A 22,251-nucleotide genomic window follows, 5' to 3' on the forward strand; every position below is an offset into this window, starting at 1 on the left:
ATGCTAGATGGGACGACGGGACCCAGCACTGACCAAACAGAAGCTTGTGGGTGGCACGTCAGTCACTCCAGGGAGAGATGCAGTCACTGCCATTTTCCTAATGAAACTCCTCCAGTTATTAAAGGCCCAGAGTCACAGACTTAAGGACCAGAAGTGGGATTTGAACCCAAGTCCCCCAGATGACAGGGTTCCTACTTGCTTCTCTAGGTCACATTAGCCCACGCCGGAGGGGAGGAGGGGTGTTTCAGGAAGAGAGGAGATGTGGGCAAAGGCACAGAGACCGTAAGCAGAAAGGTATGTTCCAGAACATGCAAGTTATTCAGCACTGGGGGAGCAGAGTGTATGTGTGGTGGGGAAGGGGTGGAGAATGGGTGAGAGGGTTGTGGAGACTCAGGGGGACCCCCAGCTACTTAATTCCCCGACAGGGAGAGAGCTTAGAAACTCCCTCCACCTCCCGCAAAGCAGTGGGGAAGCTGCAGCCACACTGTTTTCGGTGGGCTCATTTCCTCTGCAGTCTGGCTGCTCAGAGGGATGGTGGAGGATGGGGTTTGCAGGCAGGCACGGCCAGTTTGGAAGGTGTACTGGCTCCAGCACTCAACTTGTGGCTGACACTCAGGGAAGTCACCCTTTCTGGCCCTCAGTTTTCTCCTCTGTAAAATAAGGGAATTCGACAAAAATAAGTTGTCACCAATTTATTCACCACTACGTGTCCTTTTAATTCGTCTGCCCCAGGACTACAGTGGGGAGAGTCTTTCTTTGCTGATGGACTTTGAAAATCATCACCCCCACCCCGCACTTTTTACGGTTAACCACAGCTAGCCAGGAACTCAGGGCTTCTCATCAGCAGAGGCCTCTGCCTCTCCAGGATCCAGAGCTGAAGGGATTCTGGGTAAAGGCCTCCCTTCCGCAGTCATGAGGCCCTGGCTTTATGGAATGTCGTTTGGAGTCCAGGGAGTCAGCATGGGGACCCCGACAGCTTTCCCATGACCCAGGCTCCTGGGCCTTTCTGAGGGACCCCTCTGGACCTTGGACATGAACAAGGTTCATATTTGGAAGGTGCTTTGAGGGGGCTTATAAGTATTTGGAGTTTACTTTTTAAACTATTTGTATTGGAAAAGTAACGTGTGCACAAGGGAACAACCCAAATACAGAAGAATATTAAAATCTCCAAGCCCCCAGCCCCCTCCCTTGCTACTCTATCCCAAAGTCAGCTCTGCCGGCCCACCCAACCGTGGGTGCCTCTGCCCAGGGTAGGGGTGGAGGTTTGAGGGTTCCGGATGAGGGCTGGGCGAACTGCCTCCTCTCAGGTCCTTGGACGCGAGCTGTACCCATCTGTTCAGTGTGGACCCAGGACTACTGCCCACAGGCCTGGTGCTGCCTGGGCACCCAGACCCACCTCCAGGGTCGCCCTCGGCCCTCCTGATGACTCTCAGACTCGCATCTGTCCCAAAGGCTGCACCAAAGATTCTCCAGTGGGAAATCAAATTTTTGATAACAAAAGTGTTTTGAAATAATCACGCACGTGGTGAAAAATTCAAACAGGAGAAAACCCCTTTCCCATCTGAGACCGCTGCACCCTCTCCAGTTACGAGCCTCCCAGCTGCTTCCTGAGCTCTCTGCGAGTACGGACACGCGTGCCACCCACAACAACGGTTTAAAAGAATCAGACGTGTGAAGGATTCTGTTCAAATTACTTCTGCTCTCTGCTTTTATCACTTCACTGTGGGTCCGGGCGCGGGCTTTCTGGCAGCTCCGCGGACGCTGCCTTCGTCCGGCCGCACAGGCCCCGCGGTCAGGGTCCCGCATGCGGGGTACCGGGGGCAGAACCAGCGCGTGACCGGGGTCCGCGGTGCCGCCAACGCCCCGGGTCTGCGCAGAGGCCCCTGCAGTCCCTGCCTAGCCCAGTCCGAGCCTCCCGGGCAGGCCCCCAGTCGGGCGATTTGCAGGAACTTTCCCGGGCGCTCCCGCGGGGAGACGCCGCAGGGCCCCCTTGCAAAGTTCCTTTAGTTTGAAGGACGCGAATCGCAGCGAGAGAACCTGCGGAAGGCGAATATGTGGGGCGCGCAGACGGGGAAACTGAGTCCCGCGAGAGGGCGGGTCTGTGCACTGCCCCGCCCGCGCCCCACGAGCTCCGCCGTGCCCGGGCGCGCCCGCCCTGCCCCCGCCGCGGGCGGTCCCGGTCCAGCCGCCCGCCCTCCCGCCATCCGGTCGGCCCCCCTCCCGGGCGCCGTGCCCGTCCCCAAGGCGGCTCGTCACCGCTGCGAGGCCAATGGGCTGGGCCGCGCGGCCGCGCGCACTCGCACCCGCTGCCCCCGAGGCCCTCCCGCACTTTCCCCGGCGCCGCTCTCCGGCCCTCGCACTGTCAGCCGCCACGGCCGCCGCCGCCGCCAGAGTCGCCATGCAGATCCCGCGCGCTGCGCTGCTCCCGCTGCTGCTACTGCTGCTGCTGGCGGCGCCCGCCTCGGCGCAGCTGTCCCGGGCCGGCCGCTCGGCGCCTTTGGCCACCGGGTGCCCCGAGCGCTGCGAGCCGGCGCGCTGCCCGCCGCAGCCGGAGCACTGCGAGGGCGGCCGGGCCCGGGACGCATGCGGCTGCTGCGAGGTGTGCGGCGCGCCGGAGGGCGCCGCGTGCGGCCTGCAGGAGGGCCCGTGCGGCGAAGGGCTGCAGTGCGTGGTGCCCTTCGGGGTGCCAGCCTCAGCCACGGTGCGGCGACGCGCGCAGGCTGGCCTCTGTGTGTGCGCCAGCAGCGAACCGGTGTGCGGCAGCGACGCCAACACCTACGCCAACCTGTGCCAGCTGCGCGCCGCCAGCCGCCGCTCCGAGAGGCTGCACCGGCCGCCGGTCATCGTCTTGCAGCGCGGCGCCTGCGGCCAAGGTACTCTGCCGTGCTCCTGGGCAGCACCCCATTCTTTCCATCCCAGCTCGGACCTGCTTCTGCGGGACTGGTGGGCAGACCAAGGGGCAGTGAAGCGTTGCGGGGTGGCCAGGGCAACTCTCGGGGACAGGCAGGTGGGCCCCGGGGTGGCGGCTTTCCGCGGGCTGCCTCGGAAACGAGCTTCGCGCCCAGTCCGGGGCCGGTTCTGCGCCCAGACGATGCCGGTGCGCCGGGCCTGCACTCTGGGGCTCGAGACGCCTGGCGACCTGCCGCGGAGCGCCCTGAGGGCAGCCACACAGCGCGGGGACCCGAGGACAAATAAGAGGAGTGGGGGCATAAAAGGAGGAGAGAAGTTCACGACTAGGAACTGGAGCCTTGCAGAGCGGCTTCAGGACCACAAGAAGTCATTTCTGTTGCTTTTTCTATTTGCTTCCTCCGTCCCCTTTAAAATGCATTACTTTGATCACGGGACCGCTCCGTGAAAACTGTATGTAACTCTTTTGGAAAGGAACAGTGTTTGCCGGCCCCTGCCGGAGTTTCCCCAAAAAGTCTACCCCGGGCAGGGAACGGTTTGGCATCGCACTCGTTTCGGCGGCGTTGCTGCCTGTGTTGCTTTCCTCGTTTTGAGCCAGCCCTACAAAAATGAAAGTGGCTCCTTTTGAATAAGCTGAATCGGGCTTTGGATCACCAAATCTGTAGAGGCGTAGAAGGGACCAGGTTAGTAATGAGGAAGGAGTCTACCCCTCCCTCCTGCCGCACACAGGACCTGTTCGGCAGGGGAGATGGTGGTGATGGGGGCAGGAGTGGAGTGGAGCAATGTCGAACTCTCTCGCGGGACCTTCCGGAGAGATGCTTCTCATCTTCAGGCAGAGGCCATGTGGAAGAATAATATCGAGTTCAGCGGCGGCCAGTCCCGCGGTGTAGAACCAGACAGCGGGGCTTGGCAGTGCGCTTAGGCGCAGCCGTGCGGCTGCTGCCGGACCCCAGCGCTGCCTCCTCAACTCGGGCAGTGCCAGGAGAGGGGTATAGGAGAGCACAGTGCAGAGGGACTGGTCTAGATTTTACTTTATAGGAATATGGTTCAGTATGACCAACTACGACTTGGCATAGTTTGGCTTACATGGACAGGAAGGTGCCAGAGCCGAATTGGGTGAAATTCGAGATTGTGTATTTCACCAACGCAGGAGCACAGCCCTCGGGAAACTCAGCCTAGTTAGGCAGTAGAGAGTTGTTCCGGAGACAAGTGATCCCGCAGACTAGAGAACGGGCGTGATGATAGCACACGCCTATTCAGCACTCAGTCTGTCTGCCGGGTGTGTTACCTCTGTGACCTCATTTGGTCTCACGAGGAGGGAGTTTCTCTTCTCTCTCTCTCTCTCTTTTTTTCTTCTTAAGAGACAGGGTCTCCCTCTGTCACCCAGGCTGGAGTATAGTGGTGTGATCATGGCTCACTGCAGCCTCCCACCCCTGGACTCAATGATTCTCCTGCTTCAGCCTCCCAAGTGGCTGGGGCTACAGGCGGATGCCACCACACCCAGCTTCTCATTCCTGTTTTACAGATAGCGGAACTAAGGTTGAAAAACTTGCCCAAGGTCACTCAGCTGGAATTTAAACCCAGATAGCCTCATTCAGAGGAGTCAGGCCAGCACTTAACTCCAAGGGTGTGGGAGAGGGGTCAGGTGCTGTAAATTTCCTGGTGGGTTGGACGTGCATCCCCCTCAGAGCCGGGAACAGCATACACAAAGCCTAAGACTTGTTTGGAGGTGAATAGATCAGTGTGGCTGGGGGACGTTTGGGGAGGGCAGCAGGAGTGAGCCAGGCTGGTGGCCCAGAGTCCCAGGGCTGAAGAGGTTGGCTGTGCCCCGGGCCCTGTGTGCAGATGTTCTTGAACTGGGGCAACTCAAAGCCTAGTGTAGTGTAGGGCTGACCTAGCAGTGGTGTGCGGAATGCATCCAGGGCGGAGAGTTTAGACTACTGCAATAATCTGGGTGTGAGGCAACAACATTGAAAAAGCATGTTTTTGTCCAAAACAAGCCAGCTGTTACTGGTCTCGCTATTTGTGGTCTCATTGCACGGGGTTCTGAGTTGCTGGCACCATGCGAGTCGCCTAATTTATTGCTAGTGAGGCAAGTTGCTTAACAAGCTTTGGAGTTGGCTGAGTCCCTGTGTGGAGGAAAACAGGTCCCCCATTGGTCATCAGGCTCACAGCGGGCCCCGGTGTACCAGTGAGGGGACAGCCACAGAGGGATAAGCATGGTGGCTTTGAAAGGAGGGAGAGAAAGAGTGGGTACAATGCTGTTTTTATCCCTCCCTCCTTCTTTTGCAAATATTTGTTGAGCTCCGTAGGGTGTCTGACACCGTTTGCATGTTTGTCTGGCACACCAGAGGCACTTGGTACGAGTGGATTAGTGAATGAGTAAATGAATGAATGAAGACAAATGGGAGGTGCTTTCGACACACAGCCATTCTGTTTTTCCTTAGTGGAAGGCACTGCTTTGCTGCGCCCCCTCTCTGGTTCTCACTCTCCACCCTTGACTTTCCGGAGGTGTTTCCGAGGACAGGCGCCTGGGAGCCAGCAGACTTCATTCAGTCCAAGCCAGGCTCCAGGACTTAGCAGCTGGTGCCTACGGGCAGGTCACTTGACGTCACTGTTAAATGAGGTGAATTGGCTGCCTGCTCTGGCTCGAAGATTGGCGGGAGAGCTACTTTAGCTGCAATGGACATGAGCCTTTTCAAGGGGTGCCACTTGACTAGAGGCCTGAAGTTGGAGCAAGTCACACACGGATCTGAAGACAGAGCTCTTGAGGCAGGAGCGGGTGCTGTGATTTCAAATATTATAAGGAGGCTTTGTCTAGGGCAGAGCATGTGAGGGGATGAGAGGTAGAAATGTCATCAGATCAGGGGTCTCCAGGCAGGTGACCAGTACTTTGGGTCACGGTAGATCTTTGGATAGAGGAACGTGTCACCATTCAAAGGAAGGTACTTTCATTTGTAAGCTGTTTAATGAATAGACCTCAGAGAACATCTCTGCTCACCGCTCTGGAAATGAAGGCAAATCATCTATTTCAGAAGTCAATGCACTGGCAGGGTTTGGATGGCAAAGTATACAATTCAACTAGAGAACAAAGATCTGTCATCTCCAGCTCTGCTGGTCAGATGATTACAAAAAAGAATGGGATTGAAATACTAATAGGATACAAATAATGAGGGCTAACATATATGTTGTGCTTATTCTGTGCCGGGTGCATACTAACTCATTTGATCCTCCTGACAGTCCTGTGAGTGACTGCTGTAGTCTTCCCTGGGTTACAGCTGGGCGACTAAGTCACAGAGCAGTACCTTGCTCGGGACTGCTGGTCCCACACAACTGGATCCAGAGTCTCATTCATAACCAGCATGGCGTGCCGTTGACAGAGCAACAGAGATTATAAACCACCCCCAGCTAAGCCCCAGCTAATAGCTGAAATCAACAGAGCTCCAGATGGCTGTGGCCTTGAGATGAAACAGGACAGATCACAGCCCTCACTCAGCAGGCTCAGGTTGACAAGGTTGCCTCCAGTTGCCGTCAGTGCAGCCCTCACTAAAGAAAAGCAAAAAGAGCCGAGGGACTGTAGGAAAGCTGTTTCCACGCCAGAGATCCAGACAGCAAACTGCTCTTGAAGAGAGAAAGCCCTTCCGGATTCCCCCATGTCCCAAAAGACCAGCCACGATTCCGGACCTCTGCTAAAACCCGGACAAGAAGCCAGGATCAAGACCTGAAACAGACTTCCCAAACAGCAGAAGCCTCATCCGTTTCTCCTTCTAGTACATCCTCCGGGAAAGCCCACCGGACTCCTGACAGCAGCCCAGACAAGCTTGGAGGTCTGCAAGCTGCAGGGGTGCCCGGAAACTCCACCTCTGGTGGTTTTTAGTATTGTCTGCTCCTGGTCTCACCCCAGAGCCTCTGAAGGCAGAGGCTGTATGTACATACCTGGTGAAGAACCAAGGGCTTAGACGGTTGCTTTACTTCTTGGAGGCCTGGACGGTTTGTAAAATTTATTTATTTATTTATTTATTTTTTTGAGACGGAGTCTTGCTCTGTTGCCCAGGCCGGAGTGCAGTGGCGCAATCTCGGCTCACTGCAAGCTCTGAGACCTCGCGAGTTCACGCCATTCTCCTGCCTCAGCCTCCCAAGTAGCTGGGACTGCAGGCACCTGCCACCGTGCCCGGCTAATTTTTTTTTTGTATTTTTTAGTAGAGACGGGGTTTCACCGTGTTAACCAGGATGGTCTTGATCTCCTGACCTCGTGATCCGCCTGCCTCGGCCTCCCAAAGTGCTGGGATTACAGGTGTGAGCCACTGCGCCGGCCCAAAATGTACTTTATTTAGGTGATTCTTTCGTGGGAGCCTCAAACAAGCAATCATTGTTAGCTGAGTGCTGACCCTGTGCTGAGCTCTGGGGAGACAGGGTTGAATAAAACAAAGTCACTGCCCACAGGGAACTTACATTCAATACATTCAATATAATCACTGCTTCCCCCGGTTGCATTTTTCCGTTGTTAGAGTGGGCGGTTTGCTAGAGAGTCATTTCCACTGTTGGCAATTCAAATACACCTTTTGTCACTTAAAAAACAAGTGTGCCGGGACCTGAGCTTCATCTTAGGGTAGGGTGGGTGGAAACAGTTGTGAGTCTCCAGTTTTTAGTCACCCGAAACTTGGAAACTTGGAAGTCTTTTGAGCAGTTTATGAGGCTCTGCCTGCTCTGGTCAGCTGCCTTCTTTTATTGCTCTGTTGGTTTTGCTAAAGAGTTAAAATATTAAGGTTTCGTGAAATTAGGACGTTAACAAGCTCAAAAACCAAGTGTTTGAGTTACTTCATTCCACTGAGAGAGCTGTAAATGGGTTGCATTGGAACTTAAAATAACTGCATTGAGTAAGCGATGGTGGCGGGCACCATGAGCTAACTGTGGTCAGAAGCCTGACAGCGTCCGCTTTGGGGCTGGATCCTCCGTTTGGAGCTGTGTGATCCTGGACGAGTTTCATGCCTTGGATTCAGAAATCAGACTTTCCATGAGCTTATATTTCAAGTGAATAAATAGCTCTGGTCAGGCTTAGTTTGAAGAAAAAGTAAGCTTGGCAGTGGGTGAGGGTTCCTCGGAAGGCCAGCTGGGGTGGAGGGGCTGAGGACAAGTGGCTCTGGCCCTTCCCGGGTTGTTACCTGATCAGGTAACGGCTCCCTCAACCTCTTGGAGCCTCGGCAGTGAGGGGATTGGGCCAGTTGATCTCTGAGGCTCCTTTTAACTGGAATGGTCTGTGATTCTTGTAAGAAAACAAGTCTCTGAGGAGGTTGTGGTCACCTCATTCCTAATTTAAAGGCTGGGGAGGCTTCCTTAAGAGCTACTTCTTTTTCCTAAATTATTGACAGTTAAAGCCAAGGCTGGCATCGAATGGATGTGATCCATCTTGAGCCTGGTTGCTTTGTGTTTCAGCTTTGTACTGGCTGCTGAAAGTCCCCGGGAGACCACAGGGGTGACATGTTCATCCCCAAGAGATGAGCTTCCATGAGCCTCATACTTCTTGCTCCTTCCCTGGAGCCTCAAGGCCTTTGGGTAGTCGGAAGTGAGATACCTTTGTGTCATTTCATCTTTTCCATCTCCACCTTCTCTGCCATTGAAAAAAAAAAAAGGAAAGAAAAATCCTATTAATAGAGAAACCGAGAAGTGTAGCCATTCTGAATGTGTTTCCAAAAGGCTCCTGGAAGTGGCATGGAAGTTGGAGTGATTCAGCACTACTTGGTGACGTGTGCCTAGAACCATAGGGGGACATTAGCCAGGACAACACGCCTCAGGACAGAAGTAAGTGGCTGTGAAGAGGCATGTCCGTCACTGCTGGAAAGGCGCAGAGTTCAGCTTTTGGAGTCAACGCTGAGAGTTCCACTTCTACATTCATTCAGAGCATTTATTTAACACCTACTGTGTGCTTGGAAGTGTACCAGGTACGGGGAGTCAGAGGTAAGGACTGGTGGCCCCTGATCTCAAGGTACTGGTGGTAGATAGTATGATGCTCAGCTTAAGGGCTGGGCTTCTGAAGTCGGATTGCCACTTTCTGGATGTGTGGCTTTTCTTGGGTGACTTCATCTCTAAGTCTCAGTTTCCCCATCAGTAAGATAATAGAAGTAATAGCAGATACATACATAGCTCTTAGGGCATTGCAGAATGGAAGGACCTCCTTATATGAAACGCAAAGCACTGTGCCTGATGCATTGCTAGAACTCAGGCAACATTAGCATGTTGTCATTGTCATCATCATCATCTTCAAGACACCGACAAAGGAGTCAGCTGTATGGGAGGAATGCTGAGACGCTCTTGTCTCCCTGGGGATGAGGTGGGTGGGTGGGTTAGGAAACCTTCACAGAGAAGAAGGGTGATGTGAGACTTGTGTCTGGGAGCTGACTCGGAATTTGCCATCTACTATGTTGGAAAAGGTTCTCTGGGCAGAGGTATCCAAAGTTGCCTTGACTGTCACCCTCTGAGGTCCCAGTTGTTGCCTATATCATGTGACCAGTGTGTGGCTTCTCTTGAATTAAGAGCTGCATGTCTGGACTGCCTGGGCTTTTACAGATGTCATCTCGTTAACTCTTCCTGGAGCTTGTGACACCCAGGAGATGGCAGTTTATAGAAGCCCTGGGACCTTCTTGAATGATGCTTGGTTTGGTTTCCATGCTCTGGGAATTCCTCACAAGGGAAGATTTGTCACATCTTAAGGAAGGAAAAAAAGGCAAATTTGGGAGTCCATGGATACCCTATTATTTTAGATTCCAGGACAAATTGTCGAATAAGCACATTTCATAAAAACAATCCTCCGCAGCATCCCGTGACAGCGGCTGGTCCCTCGCCACAGGATAATTATGTCTCCTTGTGCGCACAAAAGTCTCCGAGGGCATATTGTTGTGGCTGGAGTTTCTGATAATTTCCAAATTGAACAACCTCAGTCCTAATGAGTCAGAAGCTTGTGCAATATTTTCAAACCTCAGGAACATCTTTTTCATTAGTTGTGCAATAAAGATGGTAGGCCTATCTCTGTGATGAGCTGTTTTTTGTTTTTGTTTTTTTTTCTCAAAGTTTGATGAGATCCGCTGTAGAATTCCTTCTCACATAGTCTTGGGCAAGATTTTACCCGATCTTCCAACACATGAGTCATATCATATCCTGTGACTAAGAAGAGCTGTCTCTTTGGTGCCAGTTTTGTAAGCACAGTCACCACTTGGTGGAGACGGATGGACACAGTTGGGATTGCCCAGGCAGATGGGCAGTCTTGCCAACCAGACATAGGGGAGGGAAGGCTCAATGTTCAGCGGTCACATCTGCTTTTCTGTGGCACAGAGTGAGTTATACAGGAATATTGTATTCTCCAGGACAGTTAGGGCAGTGGGAAATGTCACCAAACAGAACAGTGACCCAAAGAGCTGCTGCCACTGGGTGCTCTGTGGGAGCTGGGCACTGTGCTCATTGTGTTATGGGCCTTGCTTTGTTCTTACCTTGTAGCCACCCAGAGAGGTGGGGCATTAGCCTTGCTTCCTAGCTGAGGCTACAGAAGAGGCTCCTAGAGGTTAGCTGTAATTTGTCCAAGGCCAGCCAGTGCAAGGAGGCAGAGCCAGGATTTGAGCCCATGTCTGTCTAACTCCCAAACTATTCTTCAGATTTCTTTAAGTCAAGTGTTATTTAGAAATGTTTTGTTTATTCATCAAATATTTGGTGGATGTTTTCAGCTATCTTTCAGTTATTAATTTCTAGTTTAATTCCATTGTGGGCTGAGAACATATTTTGTATGATTTCTATTCTATTACATTTGTTAGGGGGTATTTTCTGGTCTAGAATGTGGTCTGTCTTGGTGAGTGTTCCTGTGTGCTTGAGAAGAATGTGTGTTCTGTCGTTGTTAGATGGAGTGTTCTATAAATGTCACTTAGGTCTAGTGGATTGATAGGGCCATTCAGGTCAACTGTATCCTTCCTGATTTTCTGCCTACTGATCTATCAGTTCCTGAAAGAGAAGTGCTGATGTCTCCTGAGTCTATTCTGAAACACTGGATTGCGGTCTCCATGATGAACCACTAGAGTTGGAAAACCTGAGTCCTAGCCCCATTTGGGCCTTTGGGATGACTCCCTTCCACCTCAGTTTCTTCAACTACAACAGGAGGACAATGATGCTTCCCAGGAGACATCAACAGGATACTGTGACATAAGGAATATGAAGGAACTTTGTCAACTCCTAAAGCTTCAGTACTGGGAATCCTAAAGCACTGAAGTCCAATGATATAAGGAATATGAAGGAGCTTTGTCAATGCCTAAAGCTTCAGTGCTTCAGGAGTCCTAAAGCACTGAAGCTTTAAGAGATTAGGACCTCTAGTTGACAATTCCAGACTCTTCCAGGACTCCTGATAGAGCCAACACCAAGAATAGTGAAGCCGGAAGGATGCAAATAGTAATATGTCTCCTGGGTGTCAAAGTGTGGGTCTCCTCTGGGCATGTTCTCTTGTCCTACTGAGACATGATAGCTCTTGGCCAAAGTGACTGAACTTGACCCTCTGTTTCAGGAAGGCCAAATGCAGGTTCACCACGTCCTGTCCAAGGGCAGATGCTTTGGTCCAGAACATCAGCATCCCAGTCATTACACCAAGCAAGCTGCAATCTCTGCCTGCACCGTGGAGAGCGCATGCTCCTCCCAGGGTGGCCTGCATCCTGTGTCCTGCATCCTGTGTTCTTCTCAGGCCGACTTTCTGTTTAATGTTTGCTGGTCAGGAAATGGCCTGAGCTGAGGTTCCTCAGATCCCAGCCTGACCTTTCTCCACCAGCATTTTTGGCTCTGAAAAATATAGCCCAGTGTGGTTTAGCCCCACTGGATGAAACCCAATAGGAAAAGTCTGATAATAGCAGAGGAGGCGTAGGAGGAAGGGTGAGGATTTGAGAGCATCTGGGATGGACCATGTGTGTGGATATTGTTCTGTCTGTGGGATTGTGTGACACTTCTCATTTACAGTCTGTTCCCTTGGAAGTCCCATCATTGGCCAAACATATAGTCCTTCTGTCCTCTGAGAAGTATCATTCTGCTCCTACCTTTGACAACCATCTCTGACAACATCAACTCCCTGTTTTCATGCATCTTGTGGATGAGGACACCACCTTACCTGTAAGGACACTGGTGGCTTCCCAAAGCCACCAACTGACTTGTAGAGAAGACAGAATCCCAGAGTATGAAACCTGAGGGTGAAGGGTCCTGGTAAGTCCTAGAGCCCAACCCTTCACTTCACAGGTGGGGAAACTGAGGGAGCCAATGGGAACATGACTCTCACAAGCCTCACAGCTCATCTGTAGGGGCCAGTGTGGAGTCTGTTTATCTTAAGACTCAGGGCTGAGTCTTTGAGCCCTTCCCATCTCAGCCACATCCTCCTGGTGGAGCAGTTAGGTGTTTGGGAGAGGCCATAGTCCATACTCATGGTATTCCTGTAAAGCTGGAGAAACAGGCCTTGCTCCCTTAGTCTCTCTAATCAAAATGAGGTTGCAGAAAATCCTTCTCCCTACTTCTCCCTAAAATAATTTCCTTGGGTTAGAAGATGACTAAAAAGCTATTCATCTGATGACTGATGTCTCCCTTCAAGAGTTATAAGCACATATAAATGCCTTTGAATGGTAATTATAATCATTTTGCTGAAGGGAAAATATCAGTATAAATATCATGGTGGACTCACTGATGAATGAGGACTGAAATGCTTTCGTGTCTTTTCAGCTGTGGTTAGATTTTCTTTGAGCAGGGTATACAAGTTTTTCCTTTCCTAGCATAAAGACTTTTTTGGTATATTTTCTCTCTACTGTTTAGACATGACAGAAAATGCATTTATACATTTGATGACATATTGTACTATCTCAATTCTTTAATATTATAAATGTAATGTAATCCTATGAAAAATTAAGAAAAGAAGATTCATATTTCACCATTACCATCTCTTCAGAAATACTATTATTATTATTATTATTATTTTGAGACAGAGTCTTGCTCTGTTGCCCAGGCTGGAGTCAGGGGCACGATCTTGGTTCACTGAAACCTCTACCTCCCAGGTTCAAGCAGTTCTCATGCCTCAGCCTCCTCAGTAGCTGGGATTACAGGCCTGCACCACCACACCCAGCTACCTTTTATATTTTTAAGTAGAGACAGTTTTGCCGTGTTGGCCAGGCTGATCTCGAACACCTGGCCTCAAGTGATTGGCCTGCTTCGGCCTCCCAAAGTGTGGGGATTACAGGCATGAACTACTGTGCCTGGCCTAATTCCATCATTTCTGCCCCAAGTGTTGCCACCATTCGGTTGACTGTTTCCCTGTCCACATCTGTTTAGGCCAAGGTTGTGATGTTAAACAATCCTGAGATGGACATTTTCATGTTTATGGCTATTTCTGTATCTAAGGTCATTCTCTTAGGAGAGGTACTAAGAAGTACAGAAACTGGAAAGAAGGATATGGAATTTTTATGGTTCTGGTATAAATTGCCAAATTATTTTCCAGAAAGGTTGTAGCCATATTTGTTGCCATCAGCTCTAGAATTTCAACCTCGTAAGTCACTGAAAGAAATTATCCCAAAAGCAATCTTTCAGGAATAATGGAAGAAGATGGTGCTGAACCCAGCCATTCTGCTCACTGTTAGATTACTTTTTTGGTCTTACAGGTTACTTTTATTCTCAGGTTGATTGCTCTTAACAGTTGAGCAATGTTTGGGGTAGAATAATGAGCACTTTTCCAATTTGGTTCTACCTGGTTGAGTTGTGATCACAGGCAGTCTCACCTGGGAGGGGCTTGGGTGGTTGTCAGCTTGTCCTTCCAACACTTGCGTCTCAGGTGAGCAGCCTGGGACCAGTGAGGCGACCTGAAGTCTGGAGGTCACAAACTAGGAGGTGACAGAGAACCCAGTTCTCAGGAAGCCCAGCCCAGGGCTCGCTGCAGTGAGCCTCTCGGATTCCAGCTCTGTCCAGGATGCGGGAGGAGGCCAGACTGATTTGGTCTGTTTTGAAAAGTGATGAAAATATTTATTCAAATGTTTTGTACACATAGGCAGAAGTATAACAGGAGCTGCATATACAAAATCATTTTCTAGTAGTCACATTAAAAAAGTAAAAAGAAACAAAGAACATTATTATGTTTCTTTTTAAAACAGCTTTATTGAGAGATAATTTACATACTACAAAATTTACCCCAAGTGTACAATTTGCTGCTCTTATGTATTCACAATCATGCACCTATCACTACCAATTCCAGAACACTTTCATCACCCTAAAAAGAAACCCCGTACCCATTAGTAGCCACCCCGTACTTCTCCTCTGTCCAGCCCTAGGCAACCACCGGTTCATTTTCTGTTTCTATGAATTGGCTTATTCTGGACATTTCATATAAATGGAATCAAACAATACGTAACTGCTTCTGTCCCTTAGCATAATGTTTTCAAGGTTGTCCACATTGTAGCATGAATCATTATTTCATTCCATTTTATGATTAAAAATATGCCTTTTTATGGATACAGGGAGACCAGACTTCTATTTTATCTCCCCTCCCTGATGGGGAATCCTAATTTCAGCCCGGAAGGTCACTGTGAAAGTCTAAAACGCACAGGTGATACTGACTGGTCCCATTGGAAGAAACTATAGCACCTGACTCAGGAAGCCAGCATTAAAACCAAGAATATTCTATACGGATGGGGATTACGCACTGAAAGGAAAACATGTGGAAATGCACTTTTCAGATTTATTAGATCACAGAACTTCTTTGGAGCTGGAAAGGATTTCGGAAACCGTCTAGCCTACCCCCTCATCTTACCACCGAGGTAACTGAGGCCCAGGAAGGGGAAGTGGCTTGTTTTGGGTCCGGGACCACTTTTCATTTCTTATTTGAGCCAAAGCTTCCTTCTGGTGTCTGTCTCTGTTTCACAAGTTCCCGTTGCATGGGTGCTGGGTATTGCTTGGAAGAACTGGCCTCTTCCTTGATACAGGGGCTCGTTCACTGTCACCTCCCTCCCTCACGTCTCTTCTGCCCCTCTGCAGCTCCAGGCCCTCCTCCTGCACCAGGGGGGCAGACTCAACCCGGGTGGGCACTGCCTCCCAGTCTGCGGCCAGAGGCTGGGGGGCTGGGGAGACTGAACAGCCCCGGCAGCTCCAGACATAACAACCTATGTTGAGGAGTCGGTGCAGGAAGCGAACCCAGCTGAGAAATCTGCGAAGGTCAGGACCGGAGCCAGACGCTTATCAAGAGGAAAGTTAATGGTGTTTTTGTGAACTGAGCAGTCAGCTGTTTCCCTGAAGATAATAATAGACACATCATGTTGGGCATTCAGGAGGCATCTGAAAAAAAAAATTGTGCAGTGGAATTGATTGGAAGCTTTTCCCTAATACATAAAATAGGCCAGAAAAGACTATCAAATGTAACAGCACCGATCAAACCCAAGCACTCACCATAGATCCAAGCAAGGACTAAAAAACACGAATTTTTTTTTTTTTTCCGACAGTGAGTCTGAAAAGTGATTTTCAATGCCAGGCGCCTTTAAACATAGACAACATAAACAACAACATAGTTGTTCTGGAAAAGGCATCTTTTCCCAGTAAAGCCAAAGATGCAGATTTAGGCTGTGCTTGTGACTGACAGCACAGAGAGGGGTTCACAGCCAGCTGGCCAAGTGCCCCCCGAAAGCGCGTTTCGAATCTGCTCTATTTGAGAGAGACCATCTTAGCCTTGTTTGGGAAAGTCTTCCTCCTTCACTTCACCTGCCACAGACTTTTCCAGGCGCCATCTGCTGTAGTCTTGGCCCAGCCCCTGCAACAGTTACTGCTGAAGGCACCCGGGACATGCAAGACGGGGGAGCAGCCTGAGGTCTGGCGTCCGGCAAGCTTTTCCCACTTGGAGCCGTCTGGGAGACTGTCCCGGAAAGAGAAGGGCTGCCAACACTTGGAAGTGCCAATGTGGACTGAAAGTTGAGGACAGGCTCCCGGCTCCCCCACCTCTTCCTCCTTGATTCATTAAAAGGAAAGAAAGAAGCCACACGAAACTCTCCTGAATTTCATTTATTTCTATACAAAAGACAGAGCGTGGTCATTCATCATTCAAATTTTAACCTTTTTAGACAAATAATAATTCCTGCTTGTGAATTCAGTGTATTTTAACAAGAATAGGTCTGAGGGCCATTGGCCGTGGGAGACACCGAAGGCTGGCTTTCCTTAGATTTGCAGACAGTGGCCCTGATGGTGCATAGGCTTTCAGGTTTCCTTTAGACCTCAGCTGGCTGCCTGTGCCACCACTTAGCAATGCCACTGTCTTTCCTGTGCATTTTCTCTATAGAGTTCGAGGAAATCCAGTCGCACAGGCCCCTCTGCGCCCATGTCCCCAGCGCCCTGGAATGTGCAGTACCAGCAGCAGCGATTAGAATGGGGGTCTGGTTTCCCGGAATGTGCAAGGTCTCACTTCTGTTTCTGCTGCCTCCATGCCCCAGACCAGTGCTGGGCCGGGCTCTGGGCTGGAGCCGTGGCTGACAAGTTTCCTTGGAATTTAATGGAGCGGGGCAGACAGCATGCAGCCACTCAAACTGAAAACTTGGGAAAGAAATGTGTGTTCTGGGGCAGCTTTGCTGCATTTGCTGGGCCATACATGCTTCTTTTTCCTTTCCCCAGGCAACCCCTCTTGCAGACAGGAGGCCCCATCTCCTTTCGCTTCATGCCTCATTGGCCATTAGGAACCTTTTAAAATTGATTTCTCTCCTGACCCTCTGAGAGAACATAGTCCAAGTTCCCTGGAGGAAGAGGAAGCGCTCTGTTTCTCTGCAGTTCACGGCTCATTTAAATGCAGCCCACGTGCTGTCTCTCCCCACTCCTCTGCCTGCTCCCCTTGTGCTTCTCATGATCATTCTCAAATTCATCGAGAAACCTCACAAAGGGAGTTTTTCTTAGGGAAAAGTCATCCTTGGCCTCCTGAACGTGGACCAGCCCCTCTCCCCAGCTGCACAGCATCAGGTTAGTTAACCACCTGCCTGCATCTGGGTCCTGTCTGGACAGGCCTACTCACACCTGCTGCAGGCGTCCGACTTGCCCTCAGGTGCCTGTGGCTCGTCCAGAGGGGTGGAGCCCACATTCCAGTCCTGATAGCTAAAGTTCAGCGGTGAGGACCCTGCATTCAGTGTAAAGATCAATATTCCAGGTCCTCTCTTCCTGCCACCCAGAGACTGGCCGTTTGCAGGCACTCGGTCCCAGTTGCCCTGGGCCTGCAGCCGTTGCATTCTCTGCTTTGCCTCTGCTGTTGCACCCCTGCCCCATCACAGATGCAGGTTGGGGAGCGTTCCGGTGGGAAGAGAGAGGCTGGGAAGTAAGAGGAGCACTAGAGGGATGGTTGAGCTCGCATCCAGCCTTGACTGCATTCGCTCTCCCCCGCCTCTCTGTAAAGGTGCTGAGCTGTGAGGGGAACCAAGTGGATGAGAGTGGCCCCCGGCACCTGCCGATAAGTTTCCCGGTGTGTCATTTTCTCCTGGGAGTCCCATCTGGATTTGGTTCTGGATTTATTTATTCAGCAAGTAGCCTCTTTGTAGTTACTTTTAATCTGGCCATGCTCGGAGCTGAAGGGGATGCCAAAGAAATATACAATGCGCCCCTCAGACAGCATGAAGGTGAAGATGAGGCCTCCAGCATGTACCCCCCCACATATACCCCAGGAAATTCTGGGTGTGACTGGATTTTGCACCTCCCAAAAGCTGCTGGTGCCTGGAGGATGGGGCCCCGAGGCTGGACCTCACTCCTGCTGGGTTGCTGGGCTGGGAAAGTACTGATGGCAGCTGAGGAGTGTGTCCCAGACTTCACTGAGCCATTCCCAAAGATTCTTTCAAGTTCTCCTGACCCCGCGCTGGAGGCCTGTGGTGCTGGCCTTCTTTATTTACAGTTTCTGACTGGTGTCTAGCAGCCTTGCCAGAGAGAGTGGCAGTGTGTCTGCAGGCGACCAGGAGAAATGTCCCAGGCTTTAGGGCAGGATTGAGCATATAGCGGTGGGGGCCCAGCAGGCAGTCTCCTGGACAGTTACTTCTCCTTGTCCTTACATGGTCGGGAGGTTGCTGCCTGGCTTTTCAAGCGAGGATGGAACGTGCTATCCATGGGCCTGAATTTCCAACCTCTGCATGATGCATTTTGTGCTCTTGCCTTTGAAAGAACTTTTTTATTTTCTTGTCACTTATGCCCAAACCCACATGGCAGGAGGAAGGGAGGCTGGGACAGGGGAGGCGATGAGCTGCCGCTGATGGACCTGCCCCATTTCTTAGCTCATCCCAGCCTCCATCCTGGTGAGCAGACACTGGCCCAATCCAGCCATATTTTTGGCTGAGTTTCTGTCTTCACATCTCATCCTTTCCCCGGGATCCTGGCAATTGTTGGTACTGGATTGTGTTCTTATTTGTAATCTTTAAAGTAGGAGCACCTTTGCTGGTATTTAAAGTGGAGGAAATCAGGTGAAGAGTCACAAGTGATTTGCAAGCTGGGAGAGACATTAGAACGTAAATGTGAGGAAGCGTCAGCGTGAGGGGCTTGCCTGCGCTGCACAGCTTGCCTTGGCTGGAGCATGCACTGTTCCGGCATTGCAGGGAGGATGGCTACCTTGCCTCCCTGCAGGTGGGGGACTGTGTCAGCCCCTGCAGACTGCTCCTGGGCTCCTGGGTTTGACCAGATTAAGGCAGCATCTCCAGTAGCACCGGAGCAGCTCCCGAGATCCTTTTCTGTGCTAAATCTGGATTTTGGGTATTAAATCAAATGAATTTGTGATGCAGTCACACATTGCCCCGTGTTCAGAAGGGTGCCGCACCTGTTTTAATGCTCTGCTATTGCTCTCTTGGGAGTCTTAATAATTTTTGAACAAAAGGCCCCACATTCTCATTTCGCACTGGGCACTGCATATTATGTAGCTAGTCTTGAATCTAGGACAGTGCATTAAAATGCCATTGATTGGATCAATCTGCTCTTACAACTGATTTGAATTTTGGGAACATGCTGTTCCCTGTGAATAAAGGAGGATTCATTTCTTTTCCCTCGAATACACTGCGTTCTGTTTTCCAAATTAGCTCTACTTATCAACTCTGCTGAGAAATTGGAAGGCGGGATTGTTCTGGCTGGAAGGGAAGGTTAGATTGTTAATCCTGCATCCTGGCCCTGATCTCACAAAGTGTGAAGCATGTTCCCACAATGATGTGGGCTGCAGGGGGCTGGAGGCTGGCTGAGAAGGCGGGGACCAAGGAGGGAGGCCAGCCTGGGAGCCAGAGAGATGGGGTCAGGCTCTCGCTTTTGCCACTCGCCAGCTCTGAGGCTTTGGGCAACATGATTTAATTCTCTGATCCTTGTTTTTTTCATGTTTCTGTAGACTGGTGATAAGATGCACCCTGCAGGCTTGCAGGAAAAATTAGAGATAACATTTGTGTCTATGATTGGGCTTGACATATAGTAGATGCTATACAATAAATAGGTCCTGTTATTCTTATTGATAACATTAATTTATTGCCAACATTGAAGGTTGGGTGGGATTTGACTAGCTGGGGGGGAGGAGAATAAGATCATCCAGGCTGGAAGGAAAAGAGGCATGAATGCAGGCGGATGGGGTGAAGCACTTTGGAGGTGTGGGGAGAGGTCTGCAGGGTGGGAGTGTGCATTAAGGAGTTCTGGGGAGAGTGGAGGAATCAGTGCTACATGGCAAATGAGAGGGAATCGTGGGCCCGAGGAGATGGAGATGGCTGTGGGATCCTGCAGGAAGTTTATGTGCCCCAAAGTGGCATTGCCAGTTAGGGGGAGACACTGAAGACAGAGGTGAGGCCTGCCTGAATTAGCGCAGAGTGGGATTCTTGGAAGCTTCAGAAGCTTGAGAAGAGCCACTTGGAGGTGTTGAAATGTACCTGGGAGGGATGTGGGGACCTGGCTCTGGTCTGAGAGCTGGGAGACGGTAACCCAGGTGGCCTTGGCCTTGAAGATGGGGCATGATATTTAGCGCTTTATGTGCAATCTCACCTAGGACTCCCAAGCCCTGTGGAGTAGGTGATATTAGCTCCGTGTTACAGAAAGGGAGACTGAGGCTCAAGCAGGGACAGGCATGGTCTGAAGTCACACAGCTGTAAGGGGTAGAAGTGGGCATTGAGGCATCAACTTAGAGCCGAAAGGTGTGAACTTCCTTAGGGTGGCTGGCCCCACGGGGAATGTGTGTGGGTTGGAGTACAATTTGGTGTTCCCACCCATCCCAGATGCTCTGCGTTTATGAACCCAAGTTGCCACATCAGGGCAGGCGAGGACAGGAAGCTCTACAGGGAGAAGGGACAAGGGACAGAGCCAAGAATGGGGGCAGGGCCCCAGGGTCCCATGCAGGGACAATGAAGGGGGTTGGCACACATAGGTTAGCTGCTGGCCAGTGTGGGGAGAGAGCTGGCCTGGGAGTCTAATGGGAATGCCAGGGAAAGCTGCCTTGGTCCCCTCAAGTTGAAGCCCCCATGCTGGCCACGGAGTGTTGGTGACTGAGGGTCCCTGCTAGCTGTCTGGCCGAGGCAGCGTGTCCTATAGGTGTAGCTCTAGTGTCCTGCTGGCATAGCGTGAGTGCCCCTCAAGCTGGGAGCCAGCCTTGTGCTCTGGAGGGAGGTGGTGGGAGGACGAGGGACAGTGGGAACTGCCACCTGAGCAGGAATTGGCACCTTCTCCTACTGGCAGGTCCAGGTTTTATGGAATCTGAAACTTGTACAATTCAGGATACCCTCTTCAAGAAAAAAAACCCTCAAAATTATGAATATAACATTAGGGATGAAACTATTATTTATATAGATTGAAAAGAGAAAATGCCCAAAATGACAAACTTCAGAAAATATACAAATACTACAAACATCACAAAATCCAGAAAAACAAGATTAAAAAAAGCTAACTGCTGAACACTCCTTCATCTTGAAAATGTCCCTGTCTCCTCTTCTATTTTTTGGCTGTGAACTCTGCTCACCTTTTCATGTGACAATGTTTTTGTAATATTTCCTAAAGAGAAAATAGAATAATTTATTATTACTTTTATTATTTTTTGGATTATTATTATGATCAAGTCAATATTTTTCTGCTACCCACACACTCACTGTCTTCTGTACAAACTCTGGCCTGCACCAGGGGAACCAGCAGGGTGAGCAGTAGGGTGTCCCTGGAGACCACACATATAGCAGGATAGACACAGCAATTTAAGTAGACACGGAAGGGACTTCAAAGCACACAAATGTATCTCATTTAACCCAAACAAAATGATTATCCAGTTTTACTTTTCCCTTAGCCTCTTCCTCCAAATGCCGGCAGCCACCTTGATGGGATAGATGTGTGACAGAGGGCAGGAGACCGTGGCCTCAACCAGCTGCAGCTTCACTCTTTCAATTCTACATACTCTCTACAAGCTGTGATGATAGCACTTTGCTAGGGCCCCTCACAGGGCAGATAGAGGGCTCCATGCTGAAGCTTTGCGGATGTTTGCTGTCTATCCACTTCTGCTCCTTGTGCCTATGCAGGGATTCAGGCCCAACCACTGCAGAGAGCCCAAGAGCATCAGGCAGAGGTTCCCAAACTGTCATGGTTGGTGGCACCTTTAGTAGCTGATATGGTTTGGTTGTGTCCTTACCCAAATCTCATCTTGAATTCCTACCTGTTGTGGGAGGGGCCCGGTGGGAGGTAATTGAATCATGGGGGCAGGCCTTTCCTGCACTGTTCTCATGATAGTGAATAAGTCTCCCAAGATCTGATGGCTTTGTAAATGAGAGTTTCCCTGCACAAGCTCTCTCTGCCTTCTGCCATCCATGTAAGATGTGACTGGCTCCTCCTTGCCTTCTGTCATGATTGTGAGGCTTCTCCAGCCATGTGGAACTGTAAGTCCAATTAAACCTCTTTCTTTTGTAAATCACCCAGTCTCAGGTATGTCTTTATCAGCAGTGTGAAAACGGATGAATACAGTAGTGCGGTCATTTCTTCATGGTCCTCAGTAAGGCCAAAAAATACCCAACAGTTCCATTGATCAATCAGTGAGGTCCAAACAATTTGATAAGTATTTGTGTCCCTACAACACAGTGGTCATTAAAAAAAGACATTTTAATTTCATTATTCAATAAGCATGATTACTTATGAATGGGATGTGTGCACCTGTTGGGTGTCACATGACCTTTCAAATCTTGGAATCAGTTTGGACACCACCATCCCCATTTCCAGTTCAACACTGATTTTTGTGTGGTACATTATTTTTATCACAGTGACTGCCAGAAATCCAACTTCATATGGACTCATGAAAAGAGATGTAGCATGATCTGATTTTGAAACTATGATTGATCTAGAGTTAGTTTACAAGGTGTCTAACAGTGA

At 50.3% G+C, this 22,251-nt stretch overlaps 1 protein-coding gene across 1 annotated transcript in view; it reads left to right on the forward strand.

Annotated features, from left to right (window-relative positions):
- Window positions 1–2,233: 2,233 nt before the first annotated feature.
- Window positions 2,234–22,251, forward strand: part of HTRA1 (HtrA serine peptidase 1) — a 52,489-nt gene continuing 32,471 nt past the window's right edge. The window contains exon 1 of the mRNA XM_007964297.3: window positions 2,234–2,873. Within this exon, the coding sequence (XP_007962488.3) occupies window positions 2,270–2,873 (604 nt within the window). The 5' untranslated portion in view covers window positions 2,234–2,269. The remainder of the gene's footprint in view (window positions 2,874–22,251) is intronic.

Source organism: Chlorocebus sabaeus, chromosome 9, assembly GCF_047675955.1.
Source record: "Chlorocebus sabaeus isolate Y175 chromosome 9, mChlSab1.0.hap1, whole genome shotgun sequence".
NCBI lineage: Eukaryota > Metazoa > Chordata > Mammalia > Primates > Cercopithecidae > Chlorocebus > Chlorocebus sabaeus.